This window comes from Carcharodon carcharias, chromosome 7 (genome assembly GCF_017639515.1).
Source record: "Carcharodon carcharias isolate sCarCar2 chromosome 7, sCarCar2.pri, whole genome shotgun sequence".
Classification (NCBI taxonomy): Eukaryota; Metazoa; Chordata; class Chondrichthyes; order Lamniformes; family Lamnidae; genus Carcharodon; species Carcharodon carcharias.
Genome location: NC_054473.1, coordinates 149,851,677 through 149,871,586, shown reverse-complemented (window position 1 = coordinate 149,871,586; position 19,910 = coordinate 149,851,677). Strand labels below are relative to the sequence as shown.

At 39.7% G+C, this 19,910-nt stretch overlaps 1 protein-coding gene across 4 annotated transcripts in view; it reads right to left on the bottom strand.

The window, feature by feature from the left end:
* Positions 1-5,297: 5,297 nt before the first annotated feature.
* The window catches only part of uri1 (URI1 prefoldin like chaperone), a 54,083-nt gene continuing 39,470 nt past the window's right edge, over positions 5,298-19,910 (bottom strand). For 2 of the 4 annotated variants that reach the window (XM_041191408.1, XM_041191406.1), the window contains exons 8-11: positions 10,788-11,067; positions 9,287-9,429; positions 8,933-9,179; positions 5,298-5,985 (exon numbers count right to left, since the gene is read on the bottom strand). In XM_041191408.1, coding sequence (XP_041047342.1) covers positions 5,791-5,985; positions 8,933-9,179; positions 9,287-9,429; positions 10,788-11,067 — 865 coding nt within the window. In that variant the 3' untranslated portion in view covers positions 5,298-5,790. Of the gene's footprint in view, positions 5,986-6,823; positions 6,894-7,030; positions 7,073-8,932; positions 9,180-9,286; positions 9,430-10,787; positions 11,068-19,910 lie in introns of all 4 variants that reach the window. The other 2 variants (XM_041191407.1, XR_005943520.1) reach the window with 2 other exon arrangements.

The window sequence follows — 19,910 nt, the reverse complement described above, 5'->3', positions numbered from 1 at the left end:
TCAGGCAATTCGATTCACTCCATGTAGCAAGAAATGGCTGAAGGCACTGGATGCAGAAATGTCTATGGGGCATGCCAACATCCCAGCTGTAGAACTGTGATCTAGATCAGTACTTGTGATCTAGAGCTAGCTGTGCCCTTAACCATACTGTTCCAGTACAGCTACATCACCAAAAATATGGAAAATTGCCCAGCTATGCCCTGTCCACAAAAAGCAGGGCAAATCCAACCCAGCCAATTACCTCCCATCAATCTGCTTTCAAAGTGCTGAAAGGTATAACTGACATTGCTATCAAGTGGCACTTACACAGAAATAACCCATTCACCAATACTCAGTTTGTTTTGCAGGGACACTCAGCTGCTGACTCCATTTCATCCTTGTTCCAAACATGGACAAAAGAACAGGAGTCTAGAGGGGAGGTGAAAGTAACTGTTCTTGACATCAAGGCAGCATTTGACCAATTGTGGCATAAAAGAGCCCGAGCAACATTGAAGTTTATGGGAATCGGGGGAAAACGCCTAGACTCAGCCATTTTCAACTGTTTCATCAATGACCTTCCCTCCAAGATAAGATCAGAAATGGGGAACTTCACTGATGATTACACTGAATTCAGTACCATTTGCAACTCCTCAGAGATAGAATAAGGCTATGCCCTCATACAGCAAGACCTGGCCAACATTCAGGCTTGGGCTGATAACTGGCATGCAACATTCATGCCACACAAGTACCAGGCAATGACCATTTCCAAAAACAGAAAACCTAAATCATCTTCTCATGACATTTAGTCACATTCCCATTGCTGAATTCCCCCACCATCAACATCCTGGGGATCACCATTTACCAGAAACTCGGTTGCAACAGCCATATAAATACTGTGACTACAAAAGCACACCAGTGGCTGGAAATTCTTTGGTATGTAACTCACTCCCTAACTCTCCAAAGTGTGTTCACCATTTGCTGAAAGAATGTCAATGACCATATCAGAGCTGTCAAGATAGGAATATTGCTCTTACTCTCTGCACCCTCCAACCTCTCTACTCTCAATAATCCCCTCCCCCATTTTCCTTCACTCTCCTACAATCACTGCATGACATCTCACTCTACCTCTATTTCCTTAAACTTGCCATTATTCCAACTGTCACCACTCTGCAATTCATCTCAAACACTGCATACCAACTACTTTACCATGACGGCAATTCTCTAAACACCTCACTAGGTTATAACTAACACATTCTCTTCTTTCTTGCAGCTGATAGTCATTGGATAGGAGGCACTTAATAGAAAAAAATGTGCTGGCCCTCATGCGTAGGTGAGTGTCATGGCTGTGCTGGAAGAGACTTAATAAATTAACCATCAAGTAAATGCTTAAAACCTAGAAGTAGATTTAAAAACCCAAAAGAATCCAGGATTTCTACTCCGGGTTTCTTCACATCCTCCTTTATTTGCTTATTTTCTACCAGCCATTCATTTCTTTGCTCTCTCCACTTTAAAGAGAACCCTGCTCTCTCCCTTTCAATTCAGGTGCTGAATATGTGGAGGCATCTCTGCCACTTCAGGAAGAGTCGTCTTCAATCTGATCGTAGTAAGCACCAGCTCAGAGACTGGCACCAGAGGTACTTAAAAAGGTTAGGCAACAAGCAGGGCCTTCTCATTGTGAATCGCTGGTCACAAATGTGCAGGAGCTAGGGCACTAAAGGTAGAAAAAAAATCAGATGTCGGCTGCAAGGACTCGGATGCTGCCCAAGACCCCAGGCTACAAAGGCTGCTGAGCACATAACAGGAAATGTTAAGTGCATTGGGCAGCTTGCTAGTGAATTTGCACACAATAATTCAGAACATGACAGTACTCAGCTTCATGGGTCCAATCTCATCAATATGAAGTGAGTGGTCAGCTCTATGAACACGGCAGTGACACCCACCATACTGAAGCCTCTGCTGGAAGCTTTCACGGTAGCTCACACTTGTTGCTCAAACAGCTGCCATTTTGGTGGTGAACACTAGTGTTAAGAGGGTCGTCTAAAGTGCTATATCACTTTTGCACTGAGCTCTCACACAGACCTATCAGAGTATGAGACACAGTCGCAGAAAAGTGACCTTGGCTCCCTTCATAGGCATGTTTCTTCTCTCAAGACACTTGCTGGTATTGTTCGCACTATGGTAGGTTAACTTTTGGTAGCTTTAAAGATTTCATGACTAGATAATCTAGATGAAGAGAAAGTAATTAGAAGCAGCCAATGCAGATTTTATGATCAACAAACCTTATGGTGTTCTAAAGAAGGTACACAGATATAGTAAATAGGGAAAATACAGCAGATGTGGTATACATGAACTTTCAAAGCATTTATATATCTTAATGTAGAAAAGTGAGTTTTAAGTCTTAAAAGGGCGAGCGTGTTGGAGGGGCAGAGATGTTTAATGATGGAATTCCAAAGTGCGAGGCCTAGATGACTGAGGACATAAGGGGCAAATCGAGGTGGAAGGGGGGCAAAGAGACAGATACACAAGAGACCACGGTCAGAGAAACAGGGATCTTGGTAGGGATTAAGGAAAGGCAGCAGCTGAGTATGGTCAATGATCTAACTGGAGGAAATTGCATCCAGGATTAGATGTCAGAAAAGAAGTCTCAACGCAGATGCAGAGGAGTGCTGGAGAAAGGCGGTGTAGAAATCAAGCTGGGTATCAAGTGCACATGTGAAATCTGGCCTGTAGCTGCCCATGATAGCAGCAAGGTGTAGCATGTAGATGATGATGACAGGATGACAGTGGGCCCCCAAAATAGATTCACCTAACTCAAAAGGTATGAAGATGGGAAGAAAAGCCATTGCTGGAAATACTCTGGCTTTAATTGAATGGGCACAAGTCAAATTTAGTGAATGCAGTCCCAGAGCTGGATAACCAAGGAGAGGCATTTGATGAAGATAATGTGGTCGTTTGCAAAGGCTGCAAAGTGGTCGAAGACAATTAATGAGCCATGTTTTGGCTTTGTGAGAGATGGAATTCCGATTGGAGTGATTCAAATAAGGAACTGAGGGAAATTAGGCACAGATTTGTAAGGTGGTGTGTTCAAGGAATTGAGAAGGAAGGTTGTGGATAGTGTGGTTGTTTATACCGAGGGTGGGGTTGAGTTTTGAATGGGAAGGAGACAGTACACAAAAAGAAGAAACCATTTACAATGGCAGCTAGCATAGGGGACAGGAAGAAAAGCTGGGTGGCCTGCAGTTTGATGCAAATTTGATAAGGGGAGCAGGAAATGAGTCTCATGAAAAACTTGAGCTCTGAAAAGGGCAACAAAGACATGGAAGGAAAAAAAAATAGGTTTATAGCTAGCTCAGGGGGGGGGATCCTGACAGCAAATTAGATTTAGCGGGCATGGAAATTAAGAAGCTACAAAGGAAGCAGAGTAGATAATCTTGACTTTAAGTGACTATATAATATTAACTGCACAATTTAAAACAGAGTTCAAGAAAAGCCTTTTGCACAAGTGGTTGTGAGGAAGTAGGTAGCAGAATGCACCACTGGAATTGGTGATTGCAGCTGAAACTATGTTAATATTTAAGAATAGGTTAGTTAGGTGGTTGAAAGGAAATAAAAGGTATAGAACAGACACATGGGATTATGACTACTACTCATCTGGAGGATAAACACCAACATGGACTTGACTGGGCCAAATACACTTACTGTATTGCAATTTCCAAGTAATTCTCCGCTACTTTACCAAGACAGGCCACACTTCAGTACACAGGAGGTGGACTTGCTTACTATGTTGGTCTTTGGCTGTGAACTCAATATCTGGCGCAATCCAAAAATTATAAAATAGACACCTTAAGCAATTGTGTGAACATCAGCAATTGTGAAAGCTCAAGTTGCCAGAGAACGATGGCGTCAATACTGGTTGAAATCAATCAGGTCATGGAATGAAGTCTTCCACAAATGTGAATTTCAACTTTGGTCAATGCAAAACAGCACCATGAGAAATAAAATTCATTCTGTACACAGAAAAAGGCTTTCATCAATTCTGAGCAGAATGCATACTAGGTTGTAATATTTTCTATACTATAGAGGAAAAAAACCTAACTCAGCTTTGGTGGCTACTTTTTTTTGTCCTGAGGGGGAATGTTCTAGCCATAGTAACATCACATCAAAGGAGAATTGAGATATTTTTCCATGCCAACCTGTGGAACCAATAGTAGTACAGCATCCCTAGAATGAAATTTTATTTCTGAACATACCATGTAGAACTTCCACTGGCTACCAGAGCCCCAGAGAACCTGTTGTTTTCACCATGTCTCTGTTACCCACCAAAATTGAAATGGGTGAATGGAGAATTCATGCAAAAATGCTTCCACTACAAGCTGATTCAAAACCTTCATAGTTATAACTTTATAGTTCTTATCAAATTCTTACAACTAAAGGAAAAAATGGCCTTTGATCAAAGCATTGTTTCCAAATGCCTTCTGATTGGTAAACACAATTGAATTCTCAATTGATGGAATGAACCTGACGCACCATTCCAGTGAACATTAAGCAATATAATTTCAAAAGAAGATGCACCTAATCTAAAACATGTATTGTTGAGTACCTATAAATAGTAAAACACGTCAGCATTGTAATTCCAAAACGACAAGAGAAGCTACACAAAAATATGAATATCAAAGCAAAGTTGCTATAGTATGCACAATACATGGCAGACATAGAATTTCCTTGGGGTTACTACAGGTTTACCAAGACAATTTGCAGACAGTGATATCACAATCATTTAGTGCTGTATTATTCATTAACTTTTTGTTGAAGGCCATAATTCCAATCAGTGCATTGCTTTAGGGCATTTTGAGGAATTCAATCCATTACACCACAAAGAGACACATAGGTAAGTACCTAATTTGAAATGTGACATCCAACTACTCTTTGGATGGTAGGCGCTTTGCCACATGGCAAAATAAAACTGGACTAAAAATTTGATTAAGAAAGTGCAGTTGTCTTTAACATTCCACTGCCAGGTGTTGTGAAAGGAAGTATATGAAGCAGCAGCATAAATTGGGTCTTGGGGAAGTGGACGTGGGCAACATTTTAGCTGCATTTAGAGCCTACTACCATCATAATGTGAAGATCCAGATGCACTCATGTCCAGAAGGTTGGCAACTCACTGATACTACTGAGACAAAAAACTCCCACATAAAATGGGTAAGAGGTACAATTATATTTTGTATAGTGTAATAAATCATGTCCAAGTATTCAATATGGCCTATAGCTTTACAACGTCAACAAATTAACACCCATTTTTTTAATATACAAAGGTATACTTCGCCATGCAAAAATTTATTAAAATGAGACTAATACACAACACAATTTTACAAATGCTTTTGAAGATGAAAGCTTGTCATTTCCAGTGAACACTTTTACAAAGACCTTTTAAGAATTGTACACAAAATAGGACATTTGCTTGAGAACACAGATGCAGGTTTTTTAAAATCTATTCAGTACATCAAAATAAACAGCTAAGTGTAGCAGATTAAATTTATAAAGAAAAATGGGTGGAACTTGCTTTATGGGCCAACAGAACCTAAAAAATGGCTGGAAAATATTGCATTGTGAAAGTTTTGCAAAATCAATTCCACATTCAGATTTTTTTGAGAACAATCAACTTATTAATGGTATGAAAAAAATTTAAGTTATGAGATGCTTTAACAGGAAATTAAACAGGGCTGTGTGTAAACCTGGACTGTGCAAAGATCCCGTTTATCAAGTTCCAGTTCAGCCACAAAACATGAAACAGACAGTATTGGAAAAAGTTCATTTTCTCTGCTGCATTCTGGCAGCTTTAAATTTTGAAACTCTCTTTGGAAGTTCTTGTGAAGTTTCAAGAAAACTTTCCTCTTCAGACACTTTCTTCTCAGGAATTGTGGGTAGGACAGGATGAGCAATAGTAGAATGTGGAATTGACGTAGGAGAGATAGGTTCCTTTTCCACTACAGTGCCTGAAAATGCCTGTCAAAAAAGTAATAAATACTAAATTGAATATCCTTACAATAAGATGTTCTAATTAATATTTGAAATACAATAATTACAGCTCACAACAACATTTAATTCAAGGGCCAGCTGTTCAAGTTATCACAGCTTTCATTTTCTAGTTGCAAATCTTTGCTTATGTGGGAAAAATTTGTTTGGACCAGCAATGCAAAACTAGGCAGGTGAATTCTGTACCTAATCTATCTGCAGCTAGGGCAGTTACATTTGAGCTGTTGGAGGCAATTATTTAAAATTAGTCTGAGGTAAAAATAAACACGAAATTTTGGCCTATGCTTATGTTGGCAGTGCCATCTCTAATGTCCACCTAAGCATACACTAGTTTGCCGGAAGAACCAAATAAATATGGTCATTAGGGGCTTAAGACCTCCTGACCAGTCTCTATATATAAAATCGCTTCACTTCTTTCCTATATAGACCTTTCCCCAACCATTGGATAAGGTACTAGCATTAGCAGGGCAGTTGTTATTTACAAATTTATAATGCACAGCTGCTTTGAAGTAGAAACTATCCTGCAATATAAACTTGGATGGGCTTCACCACTGGCACAGGGGAGAGTACTGCTTCAGGTATTTCAGTGCATAAATTTCCTCCTCAGCATGGTAATAAACCTTAACAGATTAGATAGGTCCCAGGCTTGATCACTGGTAGCTAACTCAAATCACCCAGTGAGCAAAGTATTGGTAACTCTTTCGAGTCAAAACCAAATAAACTAAGTTAACAAATCAAGGGACAAATTTAAAGGCAGCCCTTAAAGGGAAACTGCGAAACCAAGAGACAAAATTTAAAGGAAACTTACAGACATTAAACCAAAATGTGACCACAATTGGTTTCAAATCTTTGAGCTAAGCAGTTCGCACTCAAGATTGCTATCCAGTTAGGAAGGAAAGAAATGATAAACAGATTAACACATTGACTGGATAAAGCTGTTCTCCGCAGTTCAACATCTATCTGATAGTCACTATCAAAGTTTACACATTAAGAATGGGCCACTTGCATGACATACCAGAGGGTTGCCAACACTCATGAACTGTCAGCCTCTTCTCAGCTGGTGGTTCAAAGAGACAGTCATATTTTAATCTTGCATGCAAACAGCAATTTCTAAACTCATAAATCATGATCACATAGACTCACAATAATATAGTACAGAAGTAGGCCATTGAGCCCAATGTACCAGTATTAGCTCTCTGAACAGCTATCCAAATTATTTCCCACTCCTTTGCGCTTTGCCCATAGCCCTGCAAATTTTCCACTGCAAGTAATCAGCAAATTCCCTTTCAAAAGATATTGAACCTTCCTTCAATACCATTTCAGGCAGTGCATTCCAGATTATAACAGTTCATTGCTTTTAAGTTTTTTGTCGCGTCAACATTGGCACTTTTGCCAATATCCTTAAATTTGTGTCCCCTGGTTACTGACCTTAAGTTGTAACAGCTTCTCCTTATTTACTCTAACAAAACCTTTCATGATTTTGAACACCTCTATTAAATTTCAGGAAACTGTAGCTTCTCTTTTCTTTCAACTATCATCCCTGGTACAATTCAAGTAAACCTCGAGTGCACACACCCTAAGATCTTGACATCCTTGATAAGTGTAGTGCCCGGAATTGGATAATGTGCTAGCTGGGATCTAATCAGTGTTTTATAAAGGTTTAGCAAAACTGTCTTGCTTTGGTACTCCATGTCTATTTTTAAAACCAAGGATCCCATTTGCTTTTATAAGCACCCATTTCGACTGGTCTTGACATCTGCAAAGACTTGTGTATTTACACCTCCGACCTCAGTTCCTGAACTCCCTTTAAAATTGAACCATTTAGTTTGCATTGTATATCCTCATTCTTCCTACCAAATAAATTGCTTCACAGAGCAGTCGATTTCCATCTCCAACAAGAGATAACCTAACCATTGCCCCTTGGCATTCAATGGCATCACCATCACTGAATCCCCCACTATCAACATCCTGGGGGGTTACCATTGACCAGAGATTGAATTATGGATTTAAAAACAGGTCAGGGGTTGGGGATTTTACAAGTAATTCACCTCCAGGTTGCCCAAAGCCTATCCATTATCTACAAGGCACAAATTAAGAACGTGGTGAAATACTCTCCACTTGCCGATGAGCGCAACTCCAACAAGAAGCTTAATATCATCCAGGACAAAGCAGTCTGATCGATTGGCACCTCATCCACAAACATTCACTCCCCTCCACCACCGATGTACAGTGGCAGTAGTGTGTACCATCTGCAAGATGCACAGCAGGAACTCACCAAGGCTCCTTCGACAGCACCTTGCAAACCCATGACAGCTATCATCTAGAAGGACAAGGATAGCAGACACATGGGAACCATCTGGAAGTTCCCCTCCAAGTCACAACATCCTGACTTGGAAATATGTTGCCATTCCTTCATTATCGCTGGTCAAAATCCTAAAACTCCAATCCTAACTGCACTGTGGGTGTACCTATACCACATGGACTGCAGCGGCTCAAGAAGGCAACTCACCACCACATTCTCAAGAGCAATTAGAGATGGGCAACAAATGTTGGCCTAGCCAGTGAAGCCCACATCCCGTAAATGAAAAAGAAAACGTGTTAAATTTCATTGCATGCGTCTACCCATTTCCGTATCCTGATGTCTGCTACTACCCTCCTCATTACACTTCCAATATGGTACTACTGGCCACAAATATTAGATAAGTAACGTTGCTTGTGAGGAAGACTGTAACATTACCAGATCTTTATTTATCCAGGACACTTGCTGCAATGAATCAGCACCTAGGGTAGACCTTTTGCAGATGCGTGTATTTATTATACTATTCGAGTTGCAAGCAAGGGTCAAAGCAGAGTAAGTGGGTCCTTCAAGAAAACTGAAATCATGAAAACAAAATACAAAACAAGTATCATCTCTTACCTCAAAACAGCTAGGCAAAGGAAGAGGTTTACTAGAAATGCTTTCCTCTTCTTCCAAAATGCTGCATTCACTAGCATCACTGTATATAACTTCTTCATGACTCAGTGATCGTAAGGTACACCGCCTGTCTTCAAATTCTGTTGTGCTACTCTCACTTGTGTCACTGCATACACTGTTCTCTCGACTACGTGACTTCAGAATGGATTTACGAGGAATGTACTCTCCATTTACAACATCAACAAAAAGTCTACAATGAAAATATAGCAACTGAGCTTACGATATAAAAATAGCATTACAAATGAGCAAAAATAGGCAGAGAACTTGGCATTTAGGAATTTGGCAAATTAGAAATACCTGTAAATATCTGCAGGAGTTTTGATATTTGGCAGCTCTGGAGTGGTGTTTCCATTGCCAGTGCTGTTTCTCCTTTTGCGCTTGGCCTCTTCCTTCTTTTCGCTGAATTTTAAGGTTGTGTTCTTGCCTGTGTTGATTCTTACCTAAAAATATACAAATTCAAAGACACAAGACTTAGAAACCATAGTAAAAGACCTCATGACAAAATATAAAACAATGTCTCCACATGAAAGTACAAATGAATAACTAATGCTTTTATATTTCCATTTAACCTCCTAAATACTGATTGTATTTGCAAATATTGTAGTGATAATTGTAAAGGAAACCTGTCTAACAACAGTTTTTTTATAGGATTTTTAATGCCGAGAAAAAGTTACAACAATCTTCCAAGTACTAAATTATTTAAGTAACTGCTATTTAGTAAATGGTCTCAGATCAAAACTACAAAGAGTTTTAACTGGCTTTCCTTTAAGATAAAGAGTAAAGAATACATCTATGGTAAAGACAGCAAACACGTGTGGACTACATCATACTATTTTCAAGGCTCTTTCTTCCCTGGTCTTTGGAGTCACACAGCAATAAATCACGGCACAGAGACAGGGAGAAATAGCCTACAAATTTAGTCAATTCGTACTGAACTTGGATTAACAGCACACCTAGCACTGGCTGAATTGATACAATATTTGAACTTGTGTTTCAGATTGTGCTTATGCATCTTTTTGAAAAAAAACATATTGGATCAGGGTCTGAAGTTTTCAACAAATAACCAAAAAGTCAGCTTTTGCTTCTTTGGAGAAGAAATTGTCATAAAATCAGAACTAAAATATAAACACATTCAAGGAGGAATTAAACACAAGAAAAAAATCCTCAAGGACTTGGGTGAGGGGGGTGCATGGAGAAGCAGGGAAGTGGCATTAGAATAGATATTTCTATTGCAAATTTAGCTCAGGCATACACCCAATGGGCCTAAAGGTATCCTCTTGTGTTGAAAATGCTAGGATTACGTTACTTTGCATTCACCTGAGTAAATACTGGATTTATTTTACATCAACATACAATTCAAAGGTATTCCCACAATTCTCTTTTTGAATTTTTGGACCACACAAGATGTTCTTGAACACTCCTTTAAAACTGCTCTTTCATGGTGGCAGCAGCAGGCTTCAAGTGATGTTGGAAAGGGTTAGATAGGTCCTACCCCCAGGCCATTAACATGGCTTCACAGGTGTGGGGATTGGGCACCGTCAAGGCAGGATACTTAACAGTGGCAGAAAGGCAAAATTTAAGCTTTTCAGGCATCTAAAACTGAAACCTTCTGGCTTTAGTTGGTTCGCCCAAGAACTATGTCATCTTTGGAGCAGGTTATAGCTGCAGTGCCATAGTTTAGAAATTCCCTAGATATCCTGGCGAAATATAAAAAGTAGTAGAAACCTGTCAAATCAGGGCTCTGATCCTAGTCCTTTTGATTAAAAATTTAAAAAGCTAAAAATTTAAAAATACTGACTCTTTTTGGCTCCACTGTGTGTATGAAGTGTATAGTTGGGACATTGTCCTCATCTCCGGTAACTTCCTCATCATCTTCGTGACTGTCCTCATGTTCCAAGCCATTAATATGGATATTAGGTGCACTTATTTCTGATGTTTCTTCAACATCATCGTTTTCACGCTCAGCAAGAAGATTCTTCCAATCAGGCCTTTCACCTATGTTGGGCTTTATGTTTTTGTCTTTTTCTTCTTCAGAGGAGCTACTTTCTTCACTATTTCCATCAGCTGTGTCAGACAGTCTGATAAATAATCATAGATTACAAAAATAACAACTGGCTTCCTCTATAGAATTAAGTTATTCAAAACTTTTGCCACAGTATTGTATCAGAGCATAATTGACAGTACTCCGTTATCTGCCCTTTGTAAAAACAATCTGAGTCAGCTACAGGAACGTGTGCCTGGAGTGACAACACAAATTACAGTGAAGAAACAGGTACCTGCAAACATTTGCTAATGCACTAATACTGCTAAAAAGAATATAATTTCAATTTTGATTTGTTACTCTTCACTCCCAAAAGAAATTGGACAGTATTATGTTAAATGTAAGTTATTTATATCTCATAACTATAATTGAATCAATGAGTCATCTTAAAGCAGGGAGTGGCAAGAAAATAATTATCTCCTACTTAAATCACTCTTATCTTTGCACAAGCTGAAGCTCCCTGGACTCTAGCAATGCTTTCTTCCAAATTATACATCAACTTTGGAATGTTGCTGATCCATATATTTTCAGAATAATCGTGTTAACATTAGAACTACATGATCTAAGTTACAATGGTTTTCACATGCTTAATTTCATTACAATAAGACTTCATTCTCTGTGTTCAACTAAAAGCATTTTTTGAACAAAGGGAACCAAAGGATATGAGGATAAGGCAGAAAAGTAGAATCAAATTATCACATGAACGATGATCTTACTGAATGGCGTGGCAGGTTTGAGGAGCAGCATAACCTATTCCTATTTAAGTTTTTGTATTTCAGACCATTCGCAGTTGTCATTAAATAATTCTCTTTAATGTGATTTTGATTTATTTTATTCTATACCTACAGTATGTATATTGCTAACATCATTCCAGAATGTGATAAGAGAATTGCATTATGGTAACCTTAGTTAAATGTACTATATGACGATGATAACAATTACATTCAACTTTTACAAAATGGACTTTGCTTCAAAAAGTAAAATAAAAAGAACAAAGTTACTTTTTTTCAATGACTGACCCTATAACATTGTGGTATTTTTGACTATTGCTTAAAAGGAACTTGCGTTTGACCAATTAAGCAACAGAGCAACTGAACAAAAATCATTCAAACGTAATTAAGATACATCCATCATATTAAAAGAAAATGAATGACCACAAATGGCAAGAGAAAAAAAAAGTTAGTTGTATCCACTGTGCAATCTGGAAGCCAATAATTCACATTTAGTACTTTCAATAGTTCTGAAGGTTTGATAATAAATCAGATGTGAAAGAAACTCCTGTTCGTGCCTTGCAAGTCTCTTGATCAGCGATAATTTAACATGTGATCGAAAGTTATTTGGGGGAATGGAAGTTGAGTACTTTAATTTTATTGAAAATAATTAATACTTAAATTGCTTCCAGAGCAATAGCAAAATGTTTGTAAATGTGTACAAAAGGAAAATAAAGGGTAACAGATAAACGAGAGTAAAAAGGCTGTCATTTCATCTAGACATTTGGACAACTTCATAAATCACAACAACAAAAATTCTAGGGACCTGTAATGTGAAATTTGACCAACTTTATTAAAGCCATGAATTTTTCTGTTTTCTTTTATGTAATATGTAGCCAAGTACTGCTCTCTACCTTAACCAAGCAGGGAAGTTGATGCAGGATTACAATTCTTTCTAGCCATTTATATGCTATTATATATTGTATCACATTATAATGCAATGGTTTTCAAAACCAATTTTATTTCTAATCTAACAAGGATTTTCACCTGCAGTGTTCACGTGGGTAACGGGATGTGGATTAGTGACCAAGATCCTCCATTCACAAAGTTATCATTCAGCGATTTCAGGGATATCAGCGATATCAACTAGAAGATAGGCAAGTTCCCCACAAATGGAGGGAAAGGGAACTTAATTCTAGGCTTTTCTCACATACCTTCTTGTGGCTGGTTTCCAAGTGCTAGGGGCCTGGCTGCAGATGGTACGTTGCAGGCAAAGACATATTTTGGGTGGGGAAAGTAGTAATAGGTGCAATTTTCCTGACAGTAATTTCAATTAGTAATATGGCATATTTTATCTGATTTAAAGGGTTTAACTAAATATTAGTCTATAAACATAGTAGGTTTTAGTTGCTATAGAAAGTCAAAGTAAATTATAGTGAATTTTTGTATATATTATTAGTTTAACTGCTGTAATGTTTGTCAACTGTTCCTATCTCAGAGCATTTGGCTCTTAAGATTTCCATGCTACAAAATATGTGGATAAATAATGCAACTATATACAGGAGCAAGATTTCAAGCTAGTTTTTGTGCATCTTTAAAGTCCACCTCACTTTTATTGCAATAGTTGTAGCAAACGACAGAATTTTATAAGCAGACATGCAAACGTATCACAACTGGACCTGTTGGAACGTAGCCTCAATTACAGTTAAATTGCAGTACTTGAAATCCATGTGAGGTGTCCTGCCCTGCCACCAATCCATTAGAATGGCGAGAACAAATTGGCATACAGGAACTGCTGTTGGCAGACTAACAACCCCTTATTCATTCCAGAATCCCTGCAATCCCATCACCACAACAACTTGTATTATATAGCATCTTTAATGTAATAAAATATCCCAAAGCAGCTCACAAGAGCCTTGTAACTGAGCCTCGTAAGGACTCTAATAAAGAGATGGGCCTTAAAGAGCATCTTAAAAGGAAGAAAGAGAAGCAGAGGGGTGGAGAAGTTTAGCTTAAGCTTAGAACCTAGTCAGTTAAAGGCACAGCCACTGGTGGAGCAATTAAAATCAGGAATGCTCAAGATGATAGAATTGAGTGCCAATATTTCAGAAGTTTATGGGGCTGAAGGAAATTACAAAGAAAGGGAGGGGTGAGACCATGGAGGGGTTTGAAAACAAGGGTGAGAATTTTAAAATCAAGGCATTGCTTGACCGGGAGCCAATGTAGGTCAGCAAGTAGAGGGATGATAGGTGAATGGGGCTTGGTGCGATTAAGAACACAGGCAGCCGAGTTTTGGATGACTTTAAGCTAACGAAGGGTAGAATGAAGGAGGCCAGCCACAAGTGCATCGGAAGAGCCAAATCTTGAGGCATGGGATGATTTCAGCAGATGAATGGGGCGATGTTACCATGATGGAAATAGTCAGTCTTTGTAATAATTCAGAGGTGGAAATAGTCTTAGTGATAGTATAGATATGTAGTCAGAAGCTTATCTCGGGTTCAACTGTGACACCAAGGTTGCTAATAGTCTAGCTCAGCTTTAGTGTTGCCAGGGAGAGGTACAAAGTTGGCAGCTAGAGAACAGAGTTTGGAGTGGGGACCGAAAACAATGACTTTACCTTCCCCTTATTTAATTGGATTTAATTTCTGCCCATCCAGTACTGAATGTCAAGCAAAGAATCTGACAATTTAGAGATGGCAGAGTTGTCGAGAGAGGTAGCGGTGAGGTAGAGCTGGATGATGTACATTTCACAGTTTTTATGCGAAAACAATACTATGGTTTCAGATGAGGCCACAGGGTGGTGGGGTTGCATGCAGATAAATAGGGAGGGGGCCACAGATAGATCTTTGGGGCACACCAGAGGTAACTGCGCAGGAGCAGTAAGTGAAGCCATTGCAGCGATACACTGGCTACAATGAGGTAAGAATGGAACCATGTGAGCTCAACAACAGTGGCGAGGCATTTAAGAACAACGTTTGATCAACCATGTTCAGAAAGATGAAGGGCAGTTTATTTGATTGAGCCTTTTAAGATCCTGCGAGGTCTTGACAGAGTGGACATGGAGAGGACGTTTCCTCTTGTAGGAGAATCTAGAATTAGGGGTCACGGTTTAAAAATAAGGGATCACTCATTTAAAGTAGAGATTAGCAGAAATTCTCTCTCAGAGGGTTGAGTGTCTTGGAACTCCTCTACCCCAAAAAGGCAGTGGAAGCAGAGTCTTTGAATACTTTTAAGGCAGAGCTAGATAGATTCCTGATTAACAAGGGGGTGAAAGGTTATCGGGAGTAGGCAGGAATGTGGAGTGGAGGTTACAATCAGATCAGCCATGATCTTATTGAATGGTGGAGCAGGCTCAAGGGGCCTAGTCCTGCTCTTAATTCATATGTTTGTATGTAATAGTCACACAGGGTGTAATTTGTGACTTTGACAAAGCCATTTCGGTACTGTGGCAAGGGCAGAAACTTGACGGGAAAGATTCAAACATGAAGTTCTAGGACATGTGGACAGGGATTTGGGAGGCGACAGCACCTTCAGGGAGGCAGGCTGATGGTGTAGTTTACAAGGATGGTGGAGTCAATGCTTGTTTTTTTATGAAGGGGGTGATGATGACAGATTTAATGGAGAGAGGCACAGTACCCGAAGAGAGAACACCCATAATTGTATCAGCTAAAATAGGGACTAGGAAAAGAATTTGAGTGGTCAGCACTTCAGTAGAAATTGGGTCAAAGGAGGAGATGGGTCTCATAGACAAGATGAGCTGAGAGGGCTTAGGGAGAGAGAAGAGGAGATAGATGCAAATTGAGGGCTGGGCAGAGTGGAACCTCAGAGGATGACCCAATGAGCTTGTGGAAGGTAGGGAAGCAGAGACAGGTGATTAGGTGGCCACCAAATAGTGCAAAAGATGAAGAGGAGCAAATTTGCAGGAAGATTCAGGAGGGGCAAGGCTGTAGAGTTGTTATAAAGGGGAACTTCAATTATCCTAATATAGACTGGGATAATAGTATCAAAGGTAGACAGGGTGAAGAATTTCTGAAGTGTGTTCAGAATCTCCTTGATCAGTAAGTTTCCAGCCCGCGGAAGGAGGCATGCTGGATCTAGTTCTGGGGAATGAGGTGGGTCAACTAGATCAAATGTCAGCAGGGGAACATTTAGGGAACAGTGATCATTGTACCAAAAGGTTCACAATAGCTATGGAAAAGAACAATCTAGCGTAAAAATGCTTAATTGGAGGAGGGCCAATTTCAAAGATTGAGTGGATCTGTCCTGGGTAAGCTGCCATTGAAGATTGGCAAGCAAAACTGTTACAGAACAACGAGCTCCTTTAAAGAGGGATGGCGGCTCTGGTACAGCTGAGGTACACTCCCAGAGGGAAAGGGCAGATCAACCAAAGCCAGAGCTCCCCGAGATACAGAAAGTAAGATGAAGTAGAAAGAGTGCCTAAACAGATTTCAGGTTGATACTACAAATGAGGACCAAGAGCAAAAGAGACAGGCAACCAACACAGAAGGGAATCCAAAAATCATCTATAGACATATAAATAGTCATTTTAAGAGTGGGACGAATAAGGGACCAAAAAAGGGATATATACATGCAGACACAAAAAATGGTTGAGGTACGAAATTAGTATTTTGCATCTCTCTCCACCAAGGAAGGTGATGCCAAACAAAGTCAGTTAAAGGGGTACCTGAAATGGGCTAAAAATTGATAAAGAGGTATTAAAAGAGTTGCCTTTATTAAAGTTGGTAAGTCACCTGCACTAAATGGGATGACCCTGAGGGTGTGGAGGAAAAGGTGGAAAATACAGAGTATTGGCCATAATCTAAGGAGGATTGGAAGATACAGGGTGGTACCATGGATTACTGCAAATGTCACACCCATGTTCAAAAAAGCAAATCCAGGCCAGCCAGTCCAACCTGAGTGGTGGGAAAGCTTTTAGAAGTGATAATTCAGGGCAAAATTATCACTTTGACAAGTGTGGATTAATTAAGGAAAGCCAGCATGAATTTTTAAATCATGTTTAACCAAATAGATTGTGTTTTTCTGATGAGGTAACAAACAGGCCTGATGAGGGTAAGGTGTTTGAGGTGCTGTACATGGAAATTTGATCAAGTGCTATATAAATAGGCTCGTCAGCAATGTTGAAGGTCAAAATAAAAGGGTCATTGGCATTATGGATACAAAATTGGCTGAGCGTCCAGAAACCAGAGAGTAATGGTGAACGAGTATTTTTTCAGGCTGGAGCAGGTTATAGAGTAGGGGTCCCTCGAGGCCGACACTAGGACCACTGCATTTCTTGACTATGCAGGGCACAACTTCAAAATTTGCAGACAACACAGCTTGGATGCATTGTGAATTGTTAGAGGATAGTGACAGACTTCAAACAGGCTGATAGAATAGGTAGACACATGACAGATGAAATTTAATATAGGCAAGTGTGAAGTGATACATTTTTGGAGGAAGAACAAGGAGAGGCAATATGAACTGACTGTTCCTGCACCTCCTTTCCAATTGTACCAAAGACATGGGAAGTCAGTGCAAAAATCATTGAAAGTGCAGGGCAAGTCAAGAAAGCAGTCAAAAAGCAAACGGGATCCTGAGTTTCATAAACGGAAACAAGAGTATAAAAGCAAGGAAGTTATGGTAAACCTTCATAAAATAGTTAAGCCTCAACTAGAGTATTGTGTCCCATTCTGAACACCACACATCAGGATGTGAAGGCTTTAGAAAGGGTGCAGAAAAAATTTGAGAATGGTCCCAGGGATGAGCGAATTCAGTTATGAGGATAGATTGGAGAAGCTGGGACTGTTCTCCTTCAATGAGAAGGTTGAGAAAAGATACAAAAAGGTATTCAAAAACATGGGGCAGGGTTCAAAATAACACCAGTAACCGTGAAAAAGTAAAGATTGGGATGACAAATTCAAGAAAGGTCACCTCCATTCCATTCATCATGACTCCTTCAGTCAGAGTACGAAGAATTGAAGGCACAGGTGCAGGGAGCGGGGAAAACACACAGTTTGATTGGAGGAGCAGCAATCGAGTGAGAGAGAACATGGAGGAGCTAGTCCTCCAATCTCAGATTTTGCCTCTCCCAGCTGTTGCTGTTCCTTCAGAGATAGAAGCTATGACTGGAGGAGCAGCAAGGATGGGAGATATGGAACCTGCCACTGGAGGGGTTGGAGCAATTATCTTAGACGGCAACCCGTTCAACTCAAACATTCCACATTCTCAAGAACTACAATGAGGTCTAGAGGAATAAAAACAGTAAAAGGAAAAGGATGGAGATGACCAGAAACCCAGAAAGGAAGCCAGAAGTAGGCCAAGTGACCCAGCTGTACCGAGAACAGGGCAGCAGTCAGCAGAAAGGTCTGTCACATTTTAATTTTCTGTGGTGGGTGTGGGTGAGGATTGGGGAAGCAATGAGAAATGACAAGGGAACCATGCAGACTAATTTTAGTAATTCACCTAAACTGCTTATGCCTGACTAATCTCTGTTTCACTGCATCAAATAGTTGGAATATGTGATGAATCTGCTCTTAGTTTATAATTGCAAATTGCACAAGCCTTATGCTGCCAAATAAAGGTGTTATTCTGCAAAATAAGTTATTAATCTAGCATTGACACATGGCTATCTTACTATTTAGAACATAAGAACTAGGAGCAGGCAATTCAGCCCCTCGAGCCTGCCCCGCCATTTGTTACGATCATGGCTGATCTCATTTTGGCCTCAACTCCAATTTCCCGCCCTCTTCCCATAATCTTTCAATCCATTACTAATTAAAAATCTGTCTATCTCCTCAAATTTATTCAGCATCCTGGCATCCACTGCACTCTGAGGTAGTGAATTCCATAAATTCACGGCCCTTTGAGAAAAGTAATTCCTCTCTGGTTAATCCTTGTGATTGGATGAGCTGCTACATACAGTTTTTATGTTCGGTATGTGTGCTATTTTCCCTATCTAAAGAAGGAAACCCAGAAAAAAATTCAACAGAAATACAGAAGATAATTTACTATATGAATGCATCACCCAATAGAGGACTTAGTGAGAATGAAAAATAAGCCTCTGAAAATCAAAAGATAGTCTTCAAGAAAATCCCAGAAGGAGCCTTTGAAATGAGGGCTCTGGACAGAGTAGAAAGGACAAACTGCTCCCACTGGCAGAAAGAGTTGAGAACTGGAGGACACTGATTATGGTGAAAGCACCAAATGCGACGTGAGGAAAAACTTTTTAAATGCAGCAAGTGGTTACAATCTGGAATGCACTATTTAAGAGTGTGGTTGAGGCAGATTCAATCGTAGTTTTCTAAAGAGAATTGGGTTAGTACTTTAAAGGAATAAAACTGCAGGGCTAAAGGGAATGGGCGGGGGAATGAAACTAGCTACACTGCTTTTGCAGAGAGCTGGCATGGACTCAAAAGTCTGAATGGCCTCCTTCAGTGCTGTAACCCATGATTTTAAAGCCTCATTTGCTACTTTCATCAATGCATCCCAGTTCGGCATTGAAAACTTCGGCAGCTTTTTTAAATTTTAAACAACCTTTGGTGAAGTGTCAAACAGTAGGGAAGGTGGGAGCAGAGGGGGGATTCGCATTCAGTTCTCTTATCAGTGAGAGTGCCTTTCAAGTTCCCTTCTACTGCCAATCCCCAGTTTCAGTGTTTTTCTGCCAACCAATGCCTTCCTGCCCTGAACAAAGAATTATCATTTATGCGTTTCTCAGCAAGAACTCAATCCTTTTCCCACAGATCAGCCTCCTTTAGGACTCTCCTTCCAAGCCGAGAGAAAGTAAACAAACAAACTTGCATTACTATAGCACTCTGTCACCACTTTCATACCCTGATATGCTACTCCCATATTTCAGAACTCCCTTTCCAGTACTCCCAGAGCCAATGTCTATCTGCTCTTGTCACTACCCCAAAATGTAGGACTGTTCCCCCCAACAATGCCTAACCATGATTCCCACCACTGCTACATGTAGCACTTGCAACCTACCTGTATTTTCAAGCATTTTTCCTACCACTTTCTTTTGTGTCCTGAGCTTTAAAAATGAATTAAAACTATATTAAAGCATAATGATTGATAACATCTACATAAATAAATGCAAAACGGTGTTTGACCTGAAAATACCAGTAACACTCCCATAATACTGTGCAATAAAATTATATTGCGTAGCAGT